Source organism: Rhinatrema bivittatum, chromosome 15 (assembly GCF_901001135.1).
Source record: "Rhinatrema bivittatum chromosome 15, aRhiBiv1.1, whole genome shotgun sequence".
NCBI lineage: Eukaryota > Metazoa > Chordata > Amphibia > Gymnophiona > Rhinatrematidae > Rhinatrema > Rhinatrema bivittatum.
In genome coordinates, this window is record NC_042629.1 from 4,418,919 (window position 1) to 4,443,651 (window position 24,733).

The window sequence follows — 24,733 nt, forward strand, 5'->3', positions numbered from 1 at the left end:
TGAGATACAAACTTAAGTCATTGCACCAGAGAACATAACACAGATAAAGAATTTGACATTAAACATTGAAGTCTCATCACCTCATTCCAGTTGTACAATATGCAGGAGCTCAGTATCAGTAAACATGTTACCAAACAAAACTTCTAAATTCTGCAATAACTTCCTACCCATTCAAATGGCATAATCTTATCCCAGTGTTTATAAACTGAAAGACAGAAAAAACAAAGACCCCCTCCCCAGGCAGGCAATGAGGTCAGCAAGGTTAGCCAAGAATGTGTTGGGAAACAGCACAACAGACACGAGCTATGTGGCTTTAAATATCTGAAAGGAAATCTCAGCTTTCTGACCCAAACATTCTTGCCCTCACTCTTTTTCTTTCTGATTAAATGAGAAGGAAATGTGGGAGTGCTGCTTCAGAAGCTCTCCCTTTAAGAGGCAGCCTGCAGTGACGAATTGTTGAACTTGCTATTCCAGGATAACATTCCAGTATAAAATCATCGCTCCACCTCCTCACATCTTCACATTTCTCTCTCTCCTCTCCTTGTTCACATCGTCAGACTGGAGATAAATCCTATAGAAACAAGTTCAGGGTTAATCCAGGACAGCTTTGTGTTCCCAGCTCTGCTAGAAGAAACCAGCGTACTCTATTTCTCCAGAAAGGGAAGAAAGGCAGGAGTTTGTGCAGTGAGCAGTACCAGCAGGATCCCACAGAGAAGGAGGATACAGTGCTTACAAATCTTCTATTCCACAGCCCTACTGCAGCTGTTCACTGTTCGCTCTTCAGCTGTTTTCCTATTTAGAAGGAATTGGTGTCCAGATTTTTTTCCGTGTTTTTCCAGAGAAAACAAGCAAGCATATGAAAAAAAAAACAAAGTTTAAATCTAGTGAAGCCCTGGCTTGTTCCAGAGTGTGTTCAGAGCATTATTATTACAAAACAGTTGTTGCTGGCTCTTCCTTCCTGGATTGCCTTGATTTATAGACAATAGCTGTACAGACAGAATGCTGTGGAAATTTCACCTATTCTTAGCATTTCTTCTGCCCTTTCCTTCTACTCTTCTTGCCAACACCAGGGATACCCATCTGCATCTACAGGCCACCACTTCACTGGCTGTTGACTATCCTCGAAGGAGCGGCATCATGCAAAATATTGACCAGATCTATTCTGGAGGTGGCAGGGTAGGTTACATTCTTTACATGGATGGAAAAAAATTTGTCTTGGATCTAGAGCATGACGACTCAGTCCTTTCCCCTTATTTCAGTAGCAAGATCCTAGATGATCTGAGAGGTCCACATCAGCAGCTGCAGTACAAACACTGTTATTACAGGGGTTCAGTGGACTCCAACCCCCAGTCACTGGCTCTCTTCAATCTATGTGGAGGATTAGATGGCTTTTTCGCAATCAGACATGCTCATTACACCATTAAACCTTTGCTGAAGGGGCCAGCTGCAAAACAGCAGGTGTACAGTGATGAATCACAGAGGGTACTGCATCTTTTCATTAAGGAGCGCTTCAGCTTCCAGACCTTGCATCCCCAGGACAGCTGTGCAACACCTGGAGCTAGGAAAAAACAGCAAGGTGTCCCAGCCCTGAGAAGCACATCTCCATCAGGGCAGCTGTCTGGGGCAGAGATTACAGAAGTACAAATAGGCAGCAGGACCCGAACGCGACGCTCCATTTCCAGGTCCCGCCATGTGGAGATACTCCTGGTTGCCGATGAGTCCATGGACAAGAAATATGGAAAAGATCTTCATCATTACTTGCTGACTCTGGTGTCCATTGCCTCCCGACTTTATGGCCATGCAAGCATTGAGAACCACATCCACTTGGCCGTGGTGAAGGTGGTGATTGTGAAGGACAAGGAAAAGGGACCCGAAGTCAGCAAGAATGCTGCCACTACTCTGAAAGATTTCTGTAAGTGGCAGCATCAGCACAACCCACTGGATGATGAAGATGAGGAGCACTATGATGCTGCTATTCTCTTCACACGCGAGGTAAGCCATCCTCTCTCGCTTTCTCTGTTCTTCCTTCTGCACTTGTCTACAAGGATGCAGTACGGACATGATTCTTTTATTTCCTTCCACTCTGCTGTCTGCTTTACTTTCTGTTCATTCTCATTGCAACTCCAGAGCTGCCAAGTGCTCCAGACACATTTAAAGCTTCATTTTAAATACATTTACACTCTAACTTCTCTAATCCAGCTACCATTCTTAAGGTATAGGATTGCTTTACTGACAAATATTTTACCAAGTACTGTCACCTACTTCTTAAAAAAAAAGTTTATATGAAAAACAAATCATTTGATCCTCCCTACACAGATTATGCTTCTATATAATTTACTCTGTCCCTTAAAAAATCTTAAACCTTCTGCATTCTCTGTTGTTTGCGTGTCTGAAGGGGTAAATGTATATCTACTAATACGTAAAAATAAAATGTATCTTAAGTTTTGAAATGTGGGCAACTCTGCCACAGCAAATAGGCACAGAGTGTGAACTTGATTACCTGATCTCTGCAAGTATTAAGATTCTGATTTGGTATGTCATGTCTTGTTTTAATTATTGTGTATGTAATATTGTTCCCCGCCACACACAATTGATGTATGTGGGCTATAAATTTGTTAAGTTTAAAAACAAGGCAATAGGGAGTAGGGAGTAGTTAGGAGTGAGTGAACAGCACCAGGATGTGGGATTGCATGACTTAACCAAAGTTCCTTAGCTGGCAACATATGGTTGTTTTTATAATATTATTAAAACAGGCACATTTCTTTTTATCACAATTCACATCACATTTACCTAATATCATAAACTCCATTAAGATTAGAAAAGTGAATAAAAATCTTTAAACTGATATCCTGCAACAGAAAGTGGTAGACAAGATCCCAGAGGACTCAATTCAAGAATGCTGACTGCTGCATTTTTCAGAGCACATCCCTATTTATAAGGGAGACTTGCAGTTCAAAAGAAAGACAGAACTGGAAACCACATGTACACCGACAGGCAGGCTGTATTTTTTATTTACAAGTTTACCTTCATTTTGAAAAGTAATCATTCTTCCATTCGATTCATATATTGTATTAAAGTATTGATATGTTATAAAATTCTTCTAGCTAATTGTCTCCTCATCTCAAACAACAATCGAGTGATTTCCCTTAGCACTTACACATCATATGAATTGGTAGTAAAAGTGGTAAAAATGGTCAGAAAGCAATCATTCAAAAGGTACAGTTGTGTTTTTATAACTTCAAATACTTGAAACTCTGCTGCATTTGTACATTCCTTCTGTACTCTCTGTAAACTGATTCATCCTGTGAAATTGTAGCAGCCATTTTCAAATTCATGTTAAAAGTAATTTTCTTAGTAATAGACCACAACTGCAATAGCCTTGGAGTAGTGAATGATCTTGCAGATGCTTATAGAAACAACTATTTCCTACATAGTCAATTTTGAAGTTTTACAGTTTGTTAATCAAAATTTTGGAAAGATTGTTCACAATTATGAGTGTGCATCCTTTTTTCTGGGTTAAAACATATAAAGGTAAAACAAGGTTTTAGAGAGAAAATCAAAAGTATATATCTGTCACAGAGAATAATGTATTTTTTTTAATTCCAAAAGAAAATGCATTCCCTTTCTGTTCAAGAGAAGGATCAGCCTCTGGCAGAAGGATCCAACTTTTACAACTCTGTTTTGAATGTATGAAGGTAGTTGCTTAGCAACTGGATGCAAAGCCTTGGACTCCATGTTTTGATGGGCTGTTTCTGCTGCTACTCTTCCAGATGTCTTCTCCTAAACGGCTTGTTTTTCTGCCATGCACCTAATATGTGAGGTATACTTTCCATTCCTGTTTACTAGCTACATTCACCTTGAACTTGGTGTCGTTTTGCGAAGATTAGTTAACCCTTTGCATAGCTTCATGGTTTAATGTTTGCATTAACACAGTTTACCATTGAAAATTAGAAAATACAAAGTACACACAGTAAAAGAGTAAGCACACTTTGCACCTTCTATTTGTGTAAGCAGCTGGCAAGGGGGTGCAAAATAAAGCAAGTACTTTTGAAAATGAAATGTTTGCATGCTGTTTTCCTACCACGCCCACAGGAATGCCTCTTTTTTCCTGTGGCTAAAATTATGCAGAGTGTGGAACCATTGAGTACTTTTAGCCACATTTGAGGAGACCGATTTTCAATCAAGCCATTTTACTGGGACATTTCCCCTGCTCAATATCATCACTTTTGTTATTAATACTACAGCATGCACTTTTTGCATTTTATCATTAAACAAATCTATTTTTGGCTCTTACAATGGAATTCATCTTTGTTCCTAAAAGCTTTATAATATGACAGGTGTCACAAAAATATGTAAAGAATTAAAAAACAATCAAATTTGTTTGCATTGGATATTCTACCACAAAATGCAGAGTCCACTCTCCAGATTTTATACTGAGTGATTGCTTTAATTATAACTTACTAACAACAAGCCTGAGTATAACCCACACCAAGCCTAAGCATATCTTAACTGCCTTAACTCTTAACAGGCTTGTGTATAAATTATCAGTATCTCACCTAAGTATCTCTAACATCAGGCCTGAGTATAACTGCTTAAATCTAACTGGCTTTGAATGTCTAACAGATTTGAATATCTCTGCCTGCAACAGTCCTAAGTACTTTGAATTATCTATAAATCAGTATCTGAGCTTGAATTTATACCATCATGTTCATAAGCAATTAATTTATTCTGTGACTGACAGAATGATTATAGTATAAGAAAAAGTATTATGTGCACAACCAGAATTGTGAAAAACACCAAAGTATTTACTTACATACCATCATAAATATTTTGTTGCTAATAATTCATTAGCATGCCTATAATATTTTTGCATCTACATTCAGATGATTTGCAAAAGCTTATGTACATTTTATATAACATTTAACTTTTTCTTGCATCCTATCTTGTTTGATTTTCCTTTTAAAGTGTGCCTTCCAGTATATTTGGCTTACCGTATAAAATACTAGCAGTGACATTTTTGTAAACACCTAGTCCTTTTCTCGTTTCTCTTACCTTTTTCCTTCTCTCTGAATCATATAATCAGTTTTTCTCAGAGCAGTTACAGAAAAAGGTTTTATAGTAAGTGCTATTCTTTTTAATATAGTCACTGATGACATATGTTTGGAATGAAACGAAGAATTTGCATTAGCGCCAGAGGCCACAGTCCTGCTTTGTTCTCCACATAGCAATTACAAGTCTGCATGCTGCATTCTCTATCTATCAGGTTGGCACTGCAACTGAAAGTGAATAGTAAACTTTGCATTGCTATTATCTCAAGCCAACGTGCAATAAATCGATTGAGCAGAAAATGTGCACTAGTTGGCTCACATTATGCACTTTTTAAATGTTACCGTCTTATCTAACTTACAATCCTTGATTTGTAAATTAGAAGCCTTTCTGTATTATGCCAACTGCTATCACCCCCATCTTGTTTTGGAAAATACTTGACTTTAGAAAATGTTAATCTGGTTCTGTGGTTTATTATAGGTGAGTCTGTTTATATAATGTTATTTCTAAAGCATAAAAGCCTTAAATTGAAAGTAGTCAAGAACAATTAATGTCTTTCAGCCCCCATCCCCAGCTCACTCATGGTTTACTTGGGCATTGCATTACTTTTTGGATAGTTGAATCACTAGTCTTTGGCCCTATGACTTACAACACCTTTAAGACTTTTTATAATGGCCATATAAAACATTTCCTCTCATAGATGAAATAATTGTCTTCATTGTCAGAGTAGTCAGAAATTTCTCTCAAATAACAGAGTGGGCATTGAATGATGACAGTCCCCCTGGAGATGGCAGTCCATGGGTACAACTGAAAGCTCATTTTCAAAGGAAAACTCCTTGTGGAGTTTCCTCTTCAAATCCTGCTTCTATGCACATACAACGCAGGTGTCATGTACTTTGAGCCTGCATTGAAATAGGTACAAAATATTCACTGTAGATTTCAAAATTTAATGTCTATGGGTACTTTCCTTTCCCCAGCCTAACTCCTCGCCATTTCTTGAACAGGTAAAACTCTGTGTGCAGTTACTTTTACCCACACTGAGAGAGAGGAGAGCAATAATCAGACCATTTTTACATGGGTAAACAGGCATTCACCCTCTTAAAAATGTCTGATTATTGCCCTCATATGTAAAAGGTCATTAGAGAAAATTCATAGGTAGCAGAACTTCTAAGATATACTGCTATATCTGCTTTTAAGACTACATATAAATTATAAACTATTTTGCTTTGTTGTCATCATACAAAAACAAATATTAACCTTTACAATTACTAATAGTACTCATGAGCTTTCAGTTTAATTGCCTTAAGGCTCTTCTGGTTTGTCTGCTTGCTGATACATCTAATAATCTTAAATGCATGGTGTATTTTTTCTTAAAAATCAACAGTAGAGATTTTACATGAAGGCACTGGAAGTTATGCACATACCATGAGAAATGTGTCTCATGTGAAAGTCGAAAGCATTTGCCAAGCGTTTTGAAGACAGGATTATTACTTTATACTTGGGATGAGGGTCTATAAATTCTCTTGTCTCTGGAATGGGGGACAAGACTATTGTTCAGGACATTGAGAGTGATGTGGATGGAGAGGGACGAGAGAAAGATTTGTTGTGAGGAGGTTTAAAGAATTCAACAAAATCTCAGCAATAGGAATGGATAAACTTCTACAGTCTATGAGGCTCTCTACATGCTCTTTGGATCCCTTATCCTTGCCTTTTTTGACACCAACCATTTTCAAATATGTCTGATCTACTGCCCACCCAGTCTCCTTGAGCTAAACAACTCCCAACTAATAGAATTTTTTACAACACATCTAAACCCAGCTAAACCTACCATAATATTAGGTGACTTTAACCTTCACATGGGTGTTCACCTCCTATCAAATACATGCCAAACGCTAATTGACATAATGACTGCACTAGGTTTCAAACTTATCATAGATAAACCAATACACAAAGCAGGAAACTCATTAGACCTAACATTCATTAACAATAACCTCCTAGAAAACATAAAAACTGAATACACACAAATCCCATGGTCAGACCACTTCCTCATTAATTATCAGATCAAACACATAGGCCCAATAAAGATTCAAAGCATGGAACCAGCTGAATTCATATATCATCCACCCTTTAACACAGATATTCTAAAAGACAAATTACAGGAAGAACTTACACACATCAATTACATCAATAGCCACAATGCAACAACCAACTGGATAAACAGAACCATGACTTTGGCAAATGAAATTAACCCCCCAAAAAAGGCCCACATTAAAGAACCAAAACAGAAAAACCCATGGTATAACGAACAAATCAAAGAAGTAAAACAGATCCTTAGAAAGAAAGAAAAAGAATGGAAAAAAACCCCAAAACAATTGAGAACTTAACAAAAAACAGAAAACAACTGGCCTGTTACAAGAAAGTAATTTTAGAACTCAAAAAGAAATATTTTAGCTCAAAAATAGAAAAGTTTGCAAACCATGCTAGAACCCTATTTAACTTAGTTAAAAACCTCACAGATGACTACACTAACAATCCACAGACCTTACAAGAGAGTCAATGCAACAAAGTAGCTCAATTCTTTAAAGACAAAATTGAAAACTTAGGAACAAAAATCACTAACACAAACAAACAAGAGATTAAAATGCCCACAAGGGATGTCAACGTATGGTCAGAGTTTGAAGAAATATCGCAATTTGAAGTTGAGAACATGATAAAAAAAACTGAACCCTGCCCCTCACTCAATTGACACCATACCCATTTTGGAATTAAAAAAACTAGCCAACACAGTAACTCCAACATTAACTAAAATCATCAACCTCTCCCTAGATGAAGGAGCAATGCCTGATACCCTGAAAGGGACCATAATCAAACCAATCATTAAGAAAAAAAACAGTGACCCCCTTAATCTGAGCAACTATAGACCAGTCTCCAACTTACCCCTAATAGCCAAACTCATTGAAAAAACAGTCCAAAAACAACTGTCAAACCACTTAGAAAGTAATAACATATTATATCCTGCACAACATGGATTCCGCAAACACTACAGTACTGAAACATTGCTACTAGCTCTATCAGATAATATCTTAAGAGGCTTTGACACAGGAACAAATTACATTCTGGTTCTTTTGGATCTCTCTGCAGCTTTTGACACTGTAAATCACAAAATACTAATAAATAGACTAAAAAGATAGGACTCAATAACAAAACAATAAACTGGTTTGAATCTTACCTAAGCAACAGATGCTTCCACGTACAAATCAAAAACATACTATCTGACAAAATCAAACTAAAAACAGGAGTCCCACAGGGATCAGCCCTATCTACAACCCTCTTTAACATTTACCTCCTTCCAATATGTCACTTACTCGCAGGACTTGGAATAATACACTACATATATGCAGACGATATACAACTACTGTTACCCATCGTAAACACCATTGAAGAAACAATGAAACTAGTCAATATGTATCTTGAAATAATCAAACAGCTCCTAAACCAAATGGAACTGGTAATAAACATAGACAAAACGGAATTCTTACATCTAGGACGGAAAAAAAATATATACCCCATTCAACCTACAATTGCAATAAAAAATAATCAAACTGTGGAGTTAGCAATAAAAGTACGGAATCTAGGAGTAATAATCGACCCTGAGCTAAATATGAAGCAACACATTTCATAGAAATTAAAAGAAGGTTACGCCAAACTAATGGTCCTTAGAAGACTGAAACCCCTGCTAACACTGAACAATTTTCGTACAGTTCTACAGGCAATGATTTTCGCAAGCACAGACTACTGTAACTCTCTGCTACTAGGGCTACCTCAAGTTACCATTAGACCACTACAAACATTGCAAAATTCCACCGCTAGAATTTTGATGGGCAAAAGGAAAAGAGACCACATCACCAGAACACTTGCTGAACTACACTGGCTCCCAATCGAACAAAGAATACAATACAAGGCATTGTGTATAATTCATAAACTAATCTATGATGAAAAGACCGACTGGCTTAACACAGCACTGCGCATACTCGTTCCACACAGAAACCTGAGATCCGCAAACAAGGCACTACTAACTGTTCCTTCTGTTAAATCAGCACGCCTCATGTAAGTAAGGGAGAGAGATCTTACACTGGCTGGACCTGTTCTATGGAACTCTATGTCTTGCGAAATAAGACTACAGAGGAATCTGAAACTATTTAAAACCAATCTGAAAACCTGGCTTTTTAAACAAGCTTTTTATAAAGACAAAGAGAAGGATGAAAACAACCAATAGATAAGGTAGCACTAAGCAATCAGATTTTTGTTCACTTATGTCTCCAAATACATATTAAATATAGACTTAAACTACATAACAGTTACCTAACCGACGTATAAACTCTAATTTACACCTAGTTCCTCTTATAAAAAATATGTTACCGTTCCATGTAGGCACATGTTTAATTTGTAATCTATACCAATCATATTTGTATTTTGTGCCTTTATGTAAACCGTTGTGATGGTGAACTAACTTAACGACGGTATAGAAGAGTTTTTAAATAAATAAATCCTCTAAACTGATTAAAAGGGATGAACTGAACTTGTTGCCTTATGTATCTTCTGTAGTGAATCTGAGTTTAGAGAAAGGCTTATTACCTCTTTCATTGAAAGTATTAGTAAGACTGGTGCTTAAAAAACAAACCTTGGACTCAAGTACCATAGATTAGGGATGTGAATCGTTTTAGGACGATTAAAATTATCGTCCGATAATTTTAATATCGTCTTAAACCGTTATGGAACACAATACAATACAGATTCTAACGATTTATCGTTATAAATCGTTAGAATCGTGAGCCGGCACACTAAAACCCCCTAAAACCCACCCCTGACCCTTTAAATTAAATCCCCCACCCTCCCGAACCCCCCCCCCCCAATAACTTAAATAACCTGCGGGTCCAGCGGCGGTCCGGAACGGCAGCGGTCCGGAACGGGCTCCTGCTCCTGAATCTTGTCGTCTTCAGCCGGCGCCATTTTCCAAAATGGCGCCGAAAAATGGCGGCGGCCATAGACGAAAAAGATTGGACGGCAGGAGGTCCTTCCGGACCCCCGCTGGACTTTTGGCAAGTCTCGTGGGGGTCAGGAGGCCCCCCACAAGCTGGCCAAAAGTTCCTGGAGGTCCAGCGGGGGTCAGGGAGCGATTTCCCGCCGCGAATCGTTTTCGTACGGAAAATGGTGCCGGCAGGAGATCGACTGCAGGAGGTCGTTCAGCGAGGGTTCCGGCGCCTCGCTGAACGACCTCCTGCAGTCGATCTCCTGCCGGCGCCATTTTCCGTACGAAAACGATTCGCGGCGGGAAATCGCTCACTGACCCCCGCTGGACCTCCAGGAACTTTTGGCCAGCTTGTGGGGGGGCCTCCTGACCCCCACGAGACTTGCCAAAAGTCCAGCGGGGGGTCCGGAAGGACCTCCTGCCGTCCAATCTTTTTCTTCTATGGCCGCCGCCATTTTTCGGCGCCATTTTGGAAAATGGCGCCGGCTGAAGACGACAAGATTCAGGAGCAGGAGCCCGTTCCGGACCGCCGCTGGACCCGCAGGTTATTTAAGTTATTTGGGGGGGGGTTCGGGAGGGTGGGGGATTTAATTTAAAGGGTCGGGGTGGGTTTTAGGGGGTTTTAATGTGCCGGTTTTTCGATTTTTCGATTTTTCACGATTTTTAATGATTTTTTACGATATTTTACCCCCCCAAACGGCAACAATACGATTCCCTCCCCCTCCCAGCCGAAATCAATCGTTAAGACGATCGAGGACACGATTCACATCCCTACCATAGATCACAATTGTGCCATTTCTGTCATCTTTCAAAAATTATTGAAAAGGTAGTATACCACCAATTGATAGATTATTTGGTGGAAGTTGATGCCTTCTGATTGACAGTTTTGATTTTGGAAAAGGGCACCAAGATACTACTATTAGTCCAGGTCAATGGAATGCAAATGGAAATGAAGAAGGGACTAGATTCCATGTTAGATATGTCTGCTACTTTTGATTCCATTGAACATGGACATTGAGTCAACAGTTGAGTGATCTAGATCTAACTGGAACAGGTATGGATTATTTAACTTAATTATGACTGAGTGTATATAACAGATACATTGGTATTCCAACCATTTTAAGATAATATTGAGCTTTGATGTGCCACAAAGATTTGTTCTTTTGCGGATCCTCTTTTATTTGTATATGGTGCCATTGGCCGCTCTGATACAAAGCTTTGAAATAGTTATTTATATGCTGATATTCAGTTAGTGGCTCTTGTAAGACAAGATCAATCCATAGGAATAGAAAAATTGAATGTGTTTGGATACAGTAACTGAAAGGCTTAGATCATATTGAATTAAACTGCATCCTACTAAAGTGTAAACATGATGAGTAGGATTAGTGAAAGACCATTGTTGGCGTTTCCATTCATTGCTAGAGTTAGTGTAATTCCTAAAGACACAATTTGCAGTTTAGATGTTATTTTTATGCACAACTTAAGATAAAAAAACAGATTTCAAGGGTGGTCTGGAACGCCTTTTGTGACTTCTGTCAAATTTGTCAGATACGTCCATTCTCGGACAAGAAAGATATAGCTATGGTGATTCATTCTTTTATAACTAGTTGTCTTCAGTATTGTAATACCATTTATCAGCTCTTATATTTTCCTCACTAAAATGATGTAAACTGCTCCAAAACATAGCACAGAGACTGTTGAAAAGGTTGAAGAAATATTATCATAGTACACCTATCCTAAAAGTTAGGGATGTGCAGAAGGAAAAAATTAATTTCGATTTGGTTTTCGTTTCACCGGGACCCAAATTCATTGCATTAGTTTCATAGGAGGGAAAACCAATTAGTTGATTAGTTTTATTTGTTATCTGTTTTCCCATTAAAGTCAATGGGGGAAGTATTTGCAGTCTATTTTTGGCTGCAGAATTGGAGTTTTCTTATCAATTCTGATGAAACTTCTGGGGAGCAATCATCAGAATGAGAAAAGAGCTCCAAGGAACTTAGACTGTGGCAAAGAGGCACCAAAGTGGCCATGAATAGCCTAAGGCACTTTAAAAGGGCAAAGGGGGTACCAGCAGTGGCAAGAGTGCTTTAACAGAGGTACAAAGCAAAAGCGAGAGTGTCAAAAACACACCACAGCTTCAAAAGAGAGCACCAATAACAGATGCTTGAACCCTCGAAGGCAGCACGACAGACAAAGTGGCAAGACAAGTGGCATCAACATCCTACAGCACATTGAAGGGGGAACATAGCAAGCAGAAAGACTAGCACCAACACACTGAGGAACCATTAGAGGTCAAGTCCTCATAAGGACGTAAAGCCTGGATGGACAGGCACAGCATTAGAAGTCAAGCCCTTGTAGGGACATAAAGCATGGATGCACAGGCATAGCATTAGACGTCAAGCCCTCATAGGGACGTAAAACATGGATGGACAGGGACAGCATTCGAGGATAGAGCTCAAGCCCTCGTAGGGACATAAAGCCTGGACGGACAGGCACAGCATTTGAGGATAGAGTTCAAGCACTCCTAAGGACATAAGGTCTGGACGGACAGGCACAGCATTCAAGGATAGAGGTCAAGCCCTTGTAGGGACATAAGGCCTGGATGGACAGGCACAGCATTAGAGAATAGAAGGGATGTAAGGTCTGGATGGACAGGCACAGCATTAGAGATCAGGCCCTCTTAGGTACGTAAAGCCTGGCATAGCATTAGAGTTCAAGCCCTTGTAGGGACGTAAAGCCTGGATGTACAGGCACAGCATTAGAGGTCAAGCACTCATAGGGACGTATAGCCTGGACTGAGAGGCACAGCATTAGAGGACAAGCCCTTATAGGGACATAAGGCCTGGACAGACAGCACAGCAATAGAGGATAGAGGTCAAACCCTCAGAGGGACGTAAGGCCTAGATGGACAGGAACAGCATTAGAGGTCAGGCCATCATAGGGATGTAAAGCCTGGATGGACAGGCACAGCATTAGAGATCAGGCCCTCATAGGTACGTATAGCCTAGACACACAGGCACAGCATTAGAGGCCATGCCCTTGTAGGGACATAAATCCTGGATGGACAGGCACAGCATTAGAGGTCAAGCCCTCATATGGACATATAGCCTGGACTGAGAGGCACAGCAATAGAGGTCAAGCCCTTGTTGGGACTTAAGGCCTAGACAGACAGCACAGCATTAGAGGATATAGGTCAAGCCCTTGTAGGGATATAAGGCCTGGATGGACAGCATAGCATTAGAGGATAGAGGTCAAGCCCTCGTTAGGATGTAAAGCATGGATGGACAGACACAGAATTAGAGGTCAACCCCTCATAGGGACGTAAAGCCTGGATGGACAGGCACAGCATTAGAGGTCAAGCCCTCACAGAGACTTATGGAATGGATAGACAGGCACAGCATTCGAGGATAGATGTCAAGCCCTCATAGGGATGTAAGGCCAGAATGGACAGGCACAACATTAGAGGTCAAGCCCTCATAGGGATGTAAGACCTGGATAGACAGGTACAGCATTAGAGGTCAGGCCCTCATAGGAATGTAAAGCCTGGATGAATAAGCACAGCATTAGAGGTCAAGCCCTCGTAGGGACATAAAGCCAGGATAGAAAGGCACAGCATTAGAGGTCTAGCCCTCATAAGGACTTAAGGCCTGGACAACAGGCACAGCATTACAGAATAGAGGTCAAGCCCTCATAGGGACATAAGGCCTGGATGGACAGGCACAGCATTAGTGGGTCAGGCCCTCATAGGGACATAAAGCCTGAATGGACTGGCACAGCATTCAAGGATAGATGTCAAGCTCTCGTAGGGATGTAAGGCCAGAGTGGACAGGCACAGCATTAGAGGTCAAGCCCTCGTAGGGATGTAAGGCCAGGATGGACAGTCACAGCATTAGAGGTCAGGCCCTCATAGGGATGTAAAGCCTGGATGGACAGGCACAGCATTGGAGGTCAAGCCCTCGTAAGGACTTAAGGCCTGGATGGACAGGCACAGCATTACAGAATAGAGGTCAAGCCCTCGTAGGGACATAAGGCCTTTCATTTGTGCAGGAATGGGCTCCCTGGAATGGGTTGGCCCCTAGAGTGGAGCATGAGCCTTTAAGCATGGCGATTTGATGTGGAGGAAGTTTCCATGTGAACAGCATTTCAACATGGGTCAGAGGGTGCTAAGAGATAGCCTGGCTGCACCCGGGGAGAGTTCCCATTCCTTTGTTCAGGAAAGGGCTCCTGGAATGGGTTGGCCCCTAGAGTGTGGTGGTTCCGTTGGCATCTAGTGAATACCCAGAAGCTATTAACTGTTCTTATGCACTTCAGCTGATAACAAAGGAACTTCAAGAGCCCTCAGGAATAAGAAAACTGCTACTCAAGTCCAAATCTACAATATCAACCTACGTTGACTTTGTAGTTTACAAAGTGTCTCTGTAAAGTATGGGAACACAGAGGGTGAACTGGAGTACAACTACCACCATTTTTCTATAGCACTAGAAATATTAACATTGGCACCTAAGAAACATCTAGGGAAAATGGCCCCTATTATGATGGTCATGAAAAATATTGAGCATAAGAAATATCAAAGCTCTAAGCTGGACAGGCACAGCATTAGAGGTCAGGCCCTCATAGGGACATAAAGCTTGGATGGACAGACACAGCATTAGAGGACAAAGGTCAAGCCCTTGTAAGGACATAAGGCCTGGATGGACTGGTACAGCATTCGAGGATAGAGGTCAAGCCCTCATAGGGACATAAGACCTGGACAGACAGGCTCAGCATTAGAGGATAGAGGTCAAGCCCTCATAGGGATGAAAGGTCTGGACAAACAGGGCACAGATTACAGGTCAAGCCTTCATAAGGATATAAGGCCTGGACGGACAGGTACAGCATTCGAGGAATAGAAGTCAAGCCCTTGTAGGGACATAAGGCCTAGACGGACAGGCACATATTAGAGGATAGAGGTCAAGCCCTCATAGGGATGTAAGGCTTGGAAGGACAGGCACAGCTTTAGAGGTCAAGCCCTTGTAGGGACATAAAGCCTGGATGGACAGGCACAGCATTAGAGGTCAAGCCCTCACAGAGACTTACGGAATGGAGAGACAGGCACAGCATTCGAGATAGATGTCAAGCCCTCGGAGGGATGTAAGCCCAGAATGGACAGGCACAGCATTAGAGGTCAAGCCCTCATAGGGACGTAAAGCCTGGATAGAAAGGCACAGCATTAGAGGGTCAAGCCCTCATAAGGCTTAAGGCCTGGACGACAGGCACAGCATTACAGAATAGAGGTCAAAGCCCTCGCAGGGACATAAGGGCCTGGACGGACAGGCACAGCATTAGTTTGTCAGGCCCTCATATGGACATAAAGCCTGAATGGACTGGCACAGCATTCGAGGATAGATGTCAAGCTCTCGTAGGGATGTAATGCACAGAGTGGACAGGCACAGCATTAGAGGTCAAGCCCTCATAGGGATGTAAGGCTTGGAAGGACAGGCACAGCTTTAGAGGTCAAGCCCTTGTAGGGACATAAAAGCCTGGATGGACAGGCACAGCATTAGAGGTCAAGCCCTCACAGAGACTTACGGAATGGATAGACAGGCACAGCATTAGTTGTCAGGCCCTCATATGGACATAAGCCTGAATGGACTGGCACAGCATTCGAGGATAGATGTCAAGCTCTCGTAGGGATGTAATGCCAGAGTGGACAGGCACAGCATTAGAGGTCAAGCCCTCATAGGGATGTAAGGCCAGGATGGACAGGCCCAGCATTAGATGTCAGGCCCTCATAGGGACGTAAAGCCTGGATGGACAGGCACAGCATTGGGAGGTCAAGCCCTCGTAGGGATGTAATGCCAGAGTGGACAGGCACAGCATTAGAGGTCAAGCCCTCATAGGGATGTAATGCCAGAGTAGACAGGCACAAGCATTACAGGTCAAGCCTTCGTAAGGATGTAAGGCCTGGATGGACAGGCACAGCACTCGAGGATAGCGGTCAAGCCCTCGTAGGGACATAAGGCCTAAGACGGACAAGCACACATTAGAGGATGTATGGCTTGGAAGGACAAGGCACAAGCTTTAGAGGTCAAGCCTTGTAGGGACGTTAGACCTGGACAGACAGGCATAACATTAGAGGTCAGGCCCCAATAGGGACATAAGCCAGGATGGACAGGCAAAGCATTAGAGGTCAAGCCCTCGTAGGGATGTAAATCCTGGATGGACAGGCACAGAATTAGAGGTCAAGCCCTCGTAGGGACATAAATCCTGGATGGACAGGCACAGCATTCGGGATCAAGCACTCATAGGGACTTAAGGACTGGATGGACAGGCAAAGCCCTCGTAGGGACTTAAGGCCTGGATGGACAGGCAGAGAATTTGAGGATAGAGGTCTAGCCCTCGTAGGGACATAAGGCCTGGATGACAGGCACAGCATTAAAAGATAGAGGTGAAGCCCTCGTAGGGACATAAGGCCTGCACGGACAGGCACAGCATTAGAGATCAGGCCCTCATAGAGACATAAAGTCTAGACATACAGGCACAGCATTAGAGGTGAAGCTTCATAGAGACGTAAATCCTGGATGGACAGGCACAGCATTAGAGGTCAAGCCTTTCGTAGGGACATAAAGCCTAGATGGACAGGCACAGCATTAGACGTCAAGCCCTCGTAGGGACGTAAAACCTGGATGGACAGGGACAGCATTTATGATAGAGGTCAAGCTCTCATAGGAAACATAAGGCTGGACGGACAGGCACAGCATTCGAAGATAGAGTTTCAAGTCCTCCTAGGTGACATAAGGTCTGGACGGACAGGCACAGCATTCGAGGATAGAGGTCAAGCCCGCGTAGGGGTCATAAGGCCTGGAAGGACAGGCACAGCATTAGAGATCAGGCCCTCATGGGTACGTAAAGCCTGGACCACCAGGCACAGCATTAGAGGGTCAGCCCTGTAGGGACCGTAAAGCCTGGAAGACCGGCACAGCATTAGAGGATAGAGATCAAGCCCGTCCTAGGGATGTAAGGGCCTGGATGGAAAGGCACAAACATTAGAGATCATGCATTCGTGGATAGAGGTCAAGCTCTTGTAGGGACATAAGGCCTAGATGGACAGGGCACAGCATTCAGGATAGAGGTCAAGCCTCATAGGGACATAAGACCTGGAGGGAGAGCAGAGCCATTAGAGGATAGAGGTCAAGCCCTTGTAGGGATGTAAGGCTGGACGAACAGGCACAGCATTAGAGATCAGGCCCTCATAGGTACGTAAAGCCTGGACACACAGGCACAGCATTAGAGGTCAAGCCCTCGTAGGGACATAAAGCATGGACAGACAGGCACAACATTAGAGGTCAAGCCCTCATACGGACTTAAAGCCAGGACATTCAGGCACAGCATTAGAGGTCAAGCCTCGTAGGGACAGAAAGGCCTGGATGGACAGGCACATCATTAAAGGATAGAGGTTGAAGCCCTTGTAGGGACATAAGGCCTGCACGGACAATGCACAGCATTAAAGGATAGAGGTGAAGCCCTTGTAGGGACATAAGGCCTGCACGGACATGCACAGCATTAGAGATCAGGCCCTCATAGAGACATAAAGTCTAGACAGACAAGCACAGCATTAGAGGTGAAGCCTTCATAGGGACGTAAATCCTGGATGGACAGGCACAGCATTAGAGGTGAAAGCCTCACAGGGACTTAAGGCCTGGATGACAGGCACAGCATTCGAGGATAGACGTCAAGCCTCATAGGGATGTAAGCCCAGAATGGACAGGCACAGCATTAGAGGTAAAGTCCTCATAGGGATGTAAGGCCTGGATGGACAGGCACAGCATTAGAGGTCAGGCCCTCTTAGGGATGTAAATCCTGGATGAACAGGCACAGCATTACAGAATAGAGGTCAAGCCCTCGTAGAGTCAGAAGGCCTGCACGGACATGCACAGCATTAGAGATCAGGCCCTCATAGAGACATAAAGTCTAGACAGACAAGCACAGCATTAGAGGTGAAGCCTTCATAGGGACGTAAAGCCTGGATGGGACAGGCACAGCATTAGAGGTCAAGCCTTCGTAGGGACATAAAGCCTAGATGGACAGGCACAGCATTAGACGTCAAGCCCTCGTACGGACCTAAAACCTGGATGGACAGGGACAGCATTAATGGATAGAGGTCACGCTCTCGTAGGGACATAAAGCCTGGACGGACAGGCACAGCATTCGAGGATAGAGTTCAAGTCCTCTTAGGGATATAAGGTCTGGACGGACAGGCACAGCATTCGAGGATAGAGGTCAAGCCCTCGTAGGGTCATAAGGCCTGGAAGGACAGTCACAGCATTAGAGGATAGAGATCAAGCCCTCCTAGGGATGTAAGGCCTGGACGGACAGGCACAGCATTAGAGATCAGGCCCTCATAGGTACGTAAAGCCTGGACACACAGGCACAGCATTAGAGGTCAAGCCCTTGTAGGGACGTAAAGCCTGGAAGGACAGGCACAGCATTAGAGGATAGAGATCAAGCCCTCGTAGGGACGTAAAACCTGGATGGACAGGGACAGCATTCGTGGATAGAGGTCAAGCTCTTGTAGGGACATAAGGCCTAGACGGACAGGCACAGCATTCGAGGATAGAGGTCAAGCCCTCATAGGGACATAAGGCCTGGAGGGAGAGCAGAGCATTAGAGGATAGAGGTCAAGCCCTCATAGGGATGTAAGGCCTGGATGGACAGGCACAGCATTAGAGATCAGGCCCTCATAGGTACGTAAAGCCTGGACACACAGGACAGCATTAGAGGTCAAGCCCTTGTAGGGACGTAAAGCCTGGAAGGACAGGCACAGCATTAGAGGATAGAGATCAAGCCCTCGTAGGGATGTAAAACCTGGATGGACAGGGACAGCATTCGTGGATAGAGGTCAAGCTTTCGTAAGGACATAAGGCCTGGAGGGAGAGCAGAGCATTAGAGGATAGAGGTCAAGCCCTCATAGGGATGTAAGGCCTGGATGGACAGGCACAGCATTCGAGGATAGAGGTCAAGCCCTCATAGGGACATAAGGCCTGGAGGGAGAGCAGAGCATTAGAGGATAGAGGTCAAGCCCTCATAGGGATGTAAGGCCTGGATGGACAGGCACAGCATTAGAGATCAGGCTCTCATAGGTACGTAAAGCCTGGACACACAGGACAGCATTAGAGGTCAAGCCCTTATAGGGACGTAAAGCCTGGAAGGACAGGCACAGCATTAGAGGATAGAGATCAAGCCCTCATAGGGATGTAAAACCTGGATGGACAGGGACAGCATTCATGGATAGAGGTCAAGCTTTCGTAAGGACATAAGGCCTGGAGGGAGAGCAGAGCATTAGAGGATAGAGGTCAAGCCCTCGTAGGGACGTAAAGCATGGACAGACAGGCACAACATTAGAGGTCAAGCCCTCGTACGGACTTAAAGTCGGGACATACAGGCACAGCATTAGAGGTCAAGCCCTCATAGGGACGTAAATCCTGGATGGACAGGCACAGCATTAGAGGTGAAGCCCTCACAGGGACTTAAGGCCTGGATGGACAGGCACATCATTCGAGGATAGACGTCAAGCCCTCGTAGGGATGTAAGGCCAGAATTGACAGGCACAGCATTAGAGGTCAAGTCCTCATAGGGTCCTCCATCACTTTAAAGTGGCTCCAGATCACAGATTTCTTTCGTGATCCATTCTCTATAGCAGTGGTTCTCAACCTTTCTAATGCCGTGACCCCGCAATACAGTTCCTCATGTTGCGGTGACCCCTTGCCCCGCCCTCGCCCCGTGAGGGTGGGGTGAGGGCTGGGCTTTGGTCATATGGGGGCGGGGTTATGGATGGGGTTGGATTTTAGTGCACACTTATCATTTAATTATGACATTTATAATGTGAATGTAACTCAACTCACCATAGGTTCTCACATGCATGGCACACTGACCCATGATCGTCACGGGGCTAGATGTAAAAGTACAGTTTGTATCCACAGGAACCCCCCGACCCACAATAATGGATGTAAAGCAGAATTATGACATTCCCCATACAACTCACCCTACAAAAAAGATATTCTGGTTCTAGTGACATCTCAGTAACAGCAACTCAAACTCCTTCTATTTCCAGGCTCAATAGCCCTACTTATGAAAAGACAGCAGTTTACCACCAATGCATGTCCTCTGAGAAAACACAACAAATAAGACCGATACAAACGCTTACATGCTAGCAAAATATCTCATCTCGGTAACAGACACAGAACCGACCTAACATACTCCCAGGATCTGTAGTAATGCACATAAACTAATCCGCACACAGTTACACCTGTATTATGGAATACACTCAAACAGGAGCAACCCTATCTATGAAAAGGCAACACTACAAATATTAAATCAGGTCCTAAAAACCAATACACCTCTTATTAGGAAAACAGAACTAGCAAGCAGCTATATATCCCCACACAGAAATAATTGTAAAACTATACTAATAAGCAGAATAAATGTTTCAAAACAGCTATGAACATCCAACAATTAAAAACTCATAAAAACTATTAAACATTCTCCAAACACCAATAAAATATTTCAAAAAAGCAGACATCACACAATTAAAATGGCAGTCAAGAAAAATAAACTTAAAAAGCCACCTTTACTTACCCCCTCCAGCAGCTCTCCTACTCCCCTTCCCTGCAGGCCATGGCACTCACCAGAAGCAGCAGTAGAAGCTAAGCTCTATACTTATGGTCCTCTTCCTTAGTGCCCATGTCTCTCACACACACACACCATACCAGTCATGCCCCCATGACCAGTTTCTGTCTCTCACACACCAATCATCTCCCAAACAGTCTTTGGCACACACACACCAGTCACCTTCCTGAACAGTTTCTCTCACACAGGCTTCCCACTCCCGTGTTCTACTTACATATACGGGCTTCTCACTCTCATAATCACTTTCTCACACACACACACACACCAGTCACCTTCCTGAACAGTTTCTCTCATGCCATACACACACACACACACAGGCTTCCCACTCCCGTGTTCTACTTACATATATGGGCTTCTCACTCTCATAATCACTTTCTCTGTCTCTCTCTCTCTCTCACACACACACACACACTCACTCACTCACTCACCAGTCTCTCACTCCCATGCTTGTTCTCTCCACGTGCACAGGCTTCTCATTCCCTGAATCACATTCTCTCATATTCACACACACACACCAGTCTTTTTCTCTCACACGCACCATCACCTTACCAAGCAGTCTCTCTCTCTCATGCATGCACACTCACCCAGGTTTCTCACTCCCATGCTTTCTTTCACCCCCACAACACCAGGCTTCTTACGCCCATGCTTTCTCACATACCCAGACTTCTCACTTCCATGCTTTTTCTCTCTCTCACACACACACATCAGTCACCTCCCTGACTAATGTCTCACACTCTCACATACACATCAGTCATCTCCCTGAGCAATCACTTTCATTGTCTCTCACATACACACACACATCAGCTCTCTGACCAGTCAATCACACAGGCTGGCTGGCTGCTTCTCTCTCTTTCTCTCACTCACTTCCTTCCCCCCCCCCCGAGCACAAATGGGAGCTGCAGCAGCCTCCGCTGGCCAAGAAAGAAGAATCCCATCGGCCGCGGGAGGCTCATGCTGCTGTCTCCTTTCTCCATTACCGGCTGCTTCTATTGCTCGAGGACCGATGCTGCAGCCGCTGCTGCTACTTTTTCGCGCGGCGAGGCGCAGCTCTCTCTCCTTCCCGCGCACCGCGATTCACTTCCTGTTCCGGGTCACGGGAGGGGGGGGGGCAGGCGCAGGAAGAAGAAAAGGCCCAGCCACGGGTGCAGAGCTTCTTCTAGCGCCGCTGCCGTTCCCCGCTGGGCTTGAACGTGCTGACAGCCCGGCGGCAACGGCAGCGGGAGAGACCGGGAGCGCGCGACACAAGGCGACCCCTGTGTTTTGGGCATTTGACCCCCGCCGGGGTCGCGACCCATAGGTTGAGAACCGCTGCTCTATAGCCTTTGCGGGTGGATGCTGGCACTGGAGCTGAAGTATTGGGTGCACCCTGAGAAGCAATGCCAGGGGCATCAGTCACACTCTGTGCTTGCGCTGACTGCTCTTCCTTCTCATCATCATCATGTTTCATCTCTCCCCTGCAGCACTGAATTGGACGCGAAGACAGGACTAACTACTTCACCTAAACCTTCTTCAGCTATTACTTCTTCCATTTCTGATGATTAGAATCCCACACAAGATGATTCTTCATCGGAATCAGAAGTAAACAGTGCCTGCGCTACATTCTCAATGCTAAGTCGAGTCTGCTATTGCACTGCTGCTTTTGGGTGTTGCCCTTTAGTCTTGCATGGCTCAGCCTCCTCTTCTCTTTCCAAAACTACAGGGTCAGAAACAGGTGGTTGCGATGCATCATCTTTAAATTTCATTTTTTCCCGGATGGAACTGTCTGCCCCTCCAGAGATTTTAGATTGGAACAGGTGCTTTTTTAACTTTAATGGGGGACTGGCACTGCCTTTTGAAGTGCCTCCTCTGCCAGTCCCAATCACTCGACCAAGTCTAGCTTTCCCTGACATTATGGATTTAATGTCACTGCCTACTAGGTATTTCAATTAAAATAATTATTTCCAAAAGAGACCCACTGGGGATTTGGCTTTAGAGAACACCACTGTCCCAATATACGTGAGTCTGTAAAAGTACCCACAGGCCCACAAGGCTGTGCCTGGATGTACACTCCTACTGGGACCGCTGTATGTGTACACACCAAGCTTGTAACTACAAAAGAGGCCTACTGGGGATTTGGCTTCAGAGAACACTGCTGTCCCAATATATGTGAGTATGCAAAATTGCCCAGTGCACTGACTTCTTGGCTTAAAAGAGCATAAAGAGACCTTCTGAGTTTTATTTAAAAAAAAAGCTACAGTTAAATAAAAGCATGTCTTGCTTGGCACAGTAGCAAAAACGAAGAAATATCAATGGAAAATTCTATCATACTAGCCAGCTTCAGAGAGCACCCCTGTCCCAATATATGTGAGTCTGCAAAACTATCCACAGACCGATGTATGTGCTTGTGCGTGCACCAAGCTTGTAACTACACAAGAGGCCTACTGGGGATTTGGCTTCAGAGAGCACTGCTGTCCCAATATATGTGAGTCTGCAAAACTGCCTACAGACCGCTGTATGTGCTTGTGCACGCACCAAGCTTGTAACTATAAAAAAGGCCCACTGGGGATTTGACTTCAGAGAGCACCGCTGTCCCAATATATGTGAGTCTGCAAAACTGCCTACAGACCGCTGTATGTGGTTGTGCACGCACCAAGCTTGTAACTACAAAAGAGGCCCACTGGGGATTTGTCTTCAGAGAGAACCCCTGTCCCAATATATGTGAGTCTGCAAAACTACCCACAGACCGCTGTATGTACTTGTGCACGCACCAAGCTTGTAACTACAAAAGAGACCTACTGGGGATTTGGCTTCAGAGAACAACTCTGCCCCAATATATGTGAGTCTGCAAAACTACCCACAGACCACTGTATGTGCTTGTGCACGCACCAAGCTTGTAACTACAAAAGAGGCCCACTGGGGATTTGGCTTCAGAGAGCACCCCTGTCCCAATATATGTGAGTCTTCAAAACTGCCCAGTGCAATGATGTCTTGGCTTAAAAGAGCACAAAGAGTCTGAGTTCAATAAAAAAAAAAACCTGCTGTTAAATAAAAAGCATGACTTGCTTGGCACAGTAGCAAAAAAGAAGAAATATCTTTTTCAATGGAAAATTCTATCAAACTGGCTAAATATTGAATAGATCTCCCACCCACAACACCCAAATCCTGCTTGTAACTTACCCCTGAGGGTAAAATATAAAAATAAACAGCAACATGCCACTGCTAGCAGCTTGTCTCAGTGGGACAGACAGAGAGACAGCCTGAGTCACCATCATAATTGGTGATTTGATTATTAGAAATGTAGATAGTAGGGTGGCTGGTGGACGTGAGGTCCGCCTGGTAACTTGCGGTCCTGGTGCAAAGCTGGCAGACCTCACGCGTCACCTAGATAGGATTATAGACTGTGCTGGGGAGGAGCCGGCTGTCATGGTACATGTGGGCACCAACGACATAGGAAAATGTGGAGAGAGGATCTGGAAACCAAATTTAGGATTTTAGGTAGGAAACTGAAATCCAGAACCTCCAGGGTAGCATTTTCTGAAATGCTTCCTGTTCCACGTGCAGGTCCCCAGAGGCAGGCAGAGCTACAGAGTTTCAATGCGTGGATGAGACAATGGTGCAGGGAAGAGGGATTCAGCTTTGTAAGGAACAGGGGAAACCTTTGGGGAAAGGGGAGACTTTTCCGAAAGGATGGGCTCCACCTTAACCAGAGTGGAACCAAGCTGCTGGCACTAACTTTCAAAAAGGAGATAGAGCAGCTTTTAAACTAGTACAAGGGGGAAAGCCGACAGTCACTCATCAGTGCATGGTTCGGAGAAATGTATCCTTGAATGATACTAATGAAACAGGAGAGTGAGGGCATCTCAACAGAGAGGTTCCATTAAAAGCAAACATAATCCATATGTCTGTATGTAAAAAATCACCGAAGCTAATGATTTCCGAATTATCCCAAACAACTGAAAAGCAGGTTGTTAAAACAAACAAAAAACACACTTTGAAATGTCTGTATGCCAATGC

General features: G+C 43.8%; 1 protein-coding gene across 1 annotated transcript in view; it reads left to right on the top strand.

Moving 5' to 3' along the window:
• Window positions 1–495: 495 nt before the first annotated feature.
• The window catches only part of ADAMTS5 (ADAM metallopeptidase with thrombospondin type 1 motif 5), a 228,756-nt gene continuing 204,518 nt past the window's right edge, over window positions 496–24,733 (top strand). Inside the window, 1 exon segment of the mRNA XM_029578186.1 lies at window positions 496–1,992. Within this exon segment, the coding sequence (XP_029434046.1) occupies window positions 1,000–1,992 (993 nt within the window). The 5' untranslated portion in view covers window positions 496–999.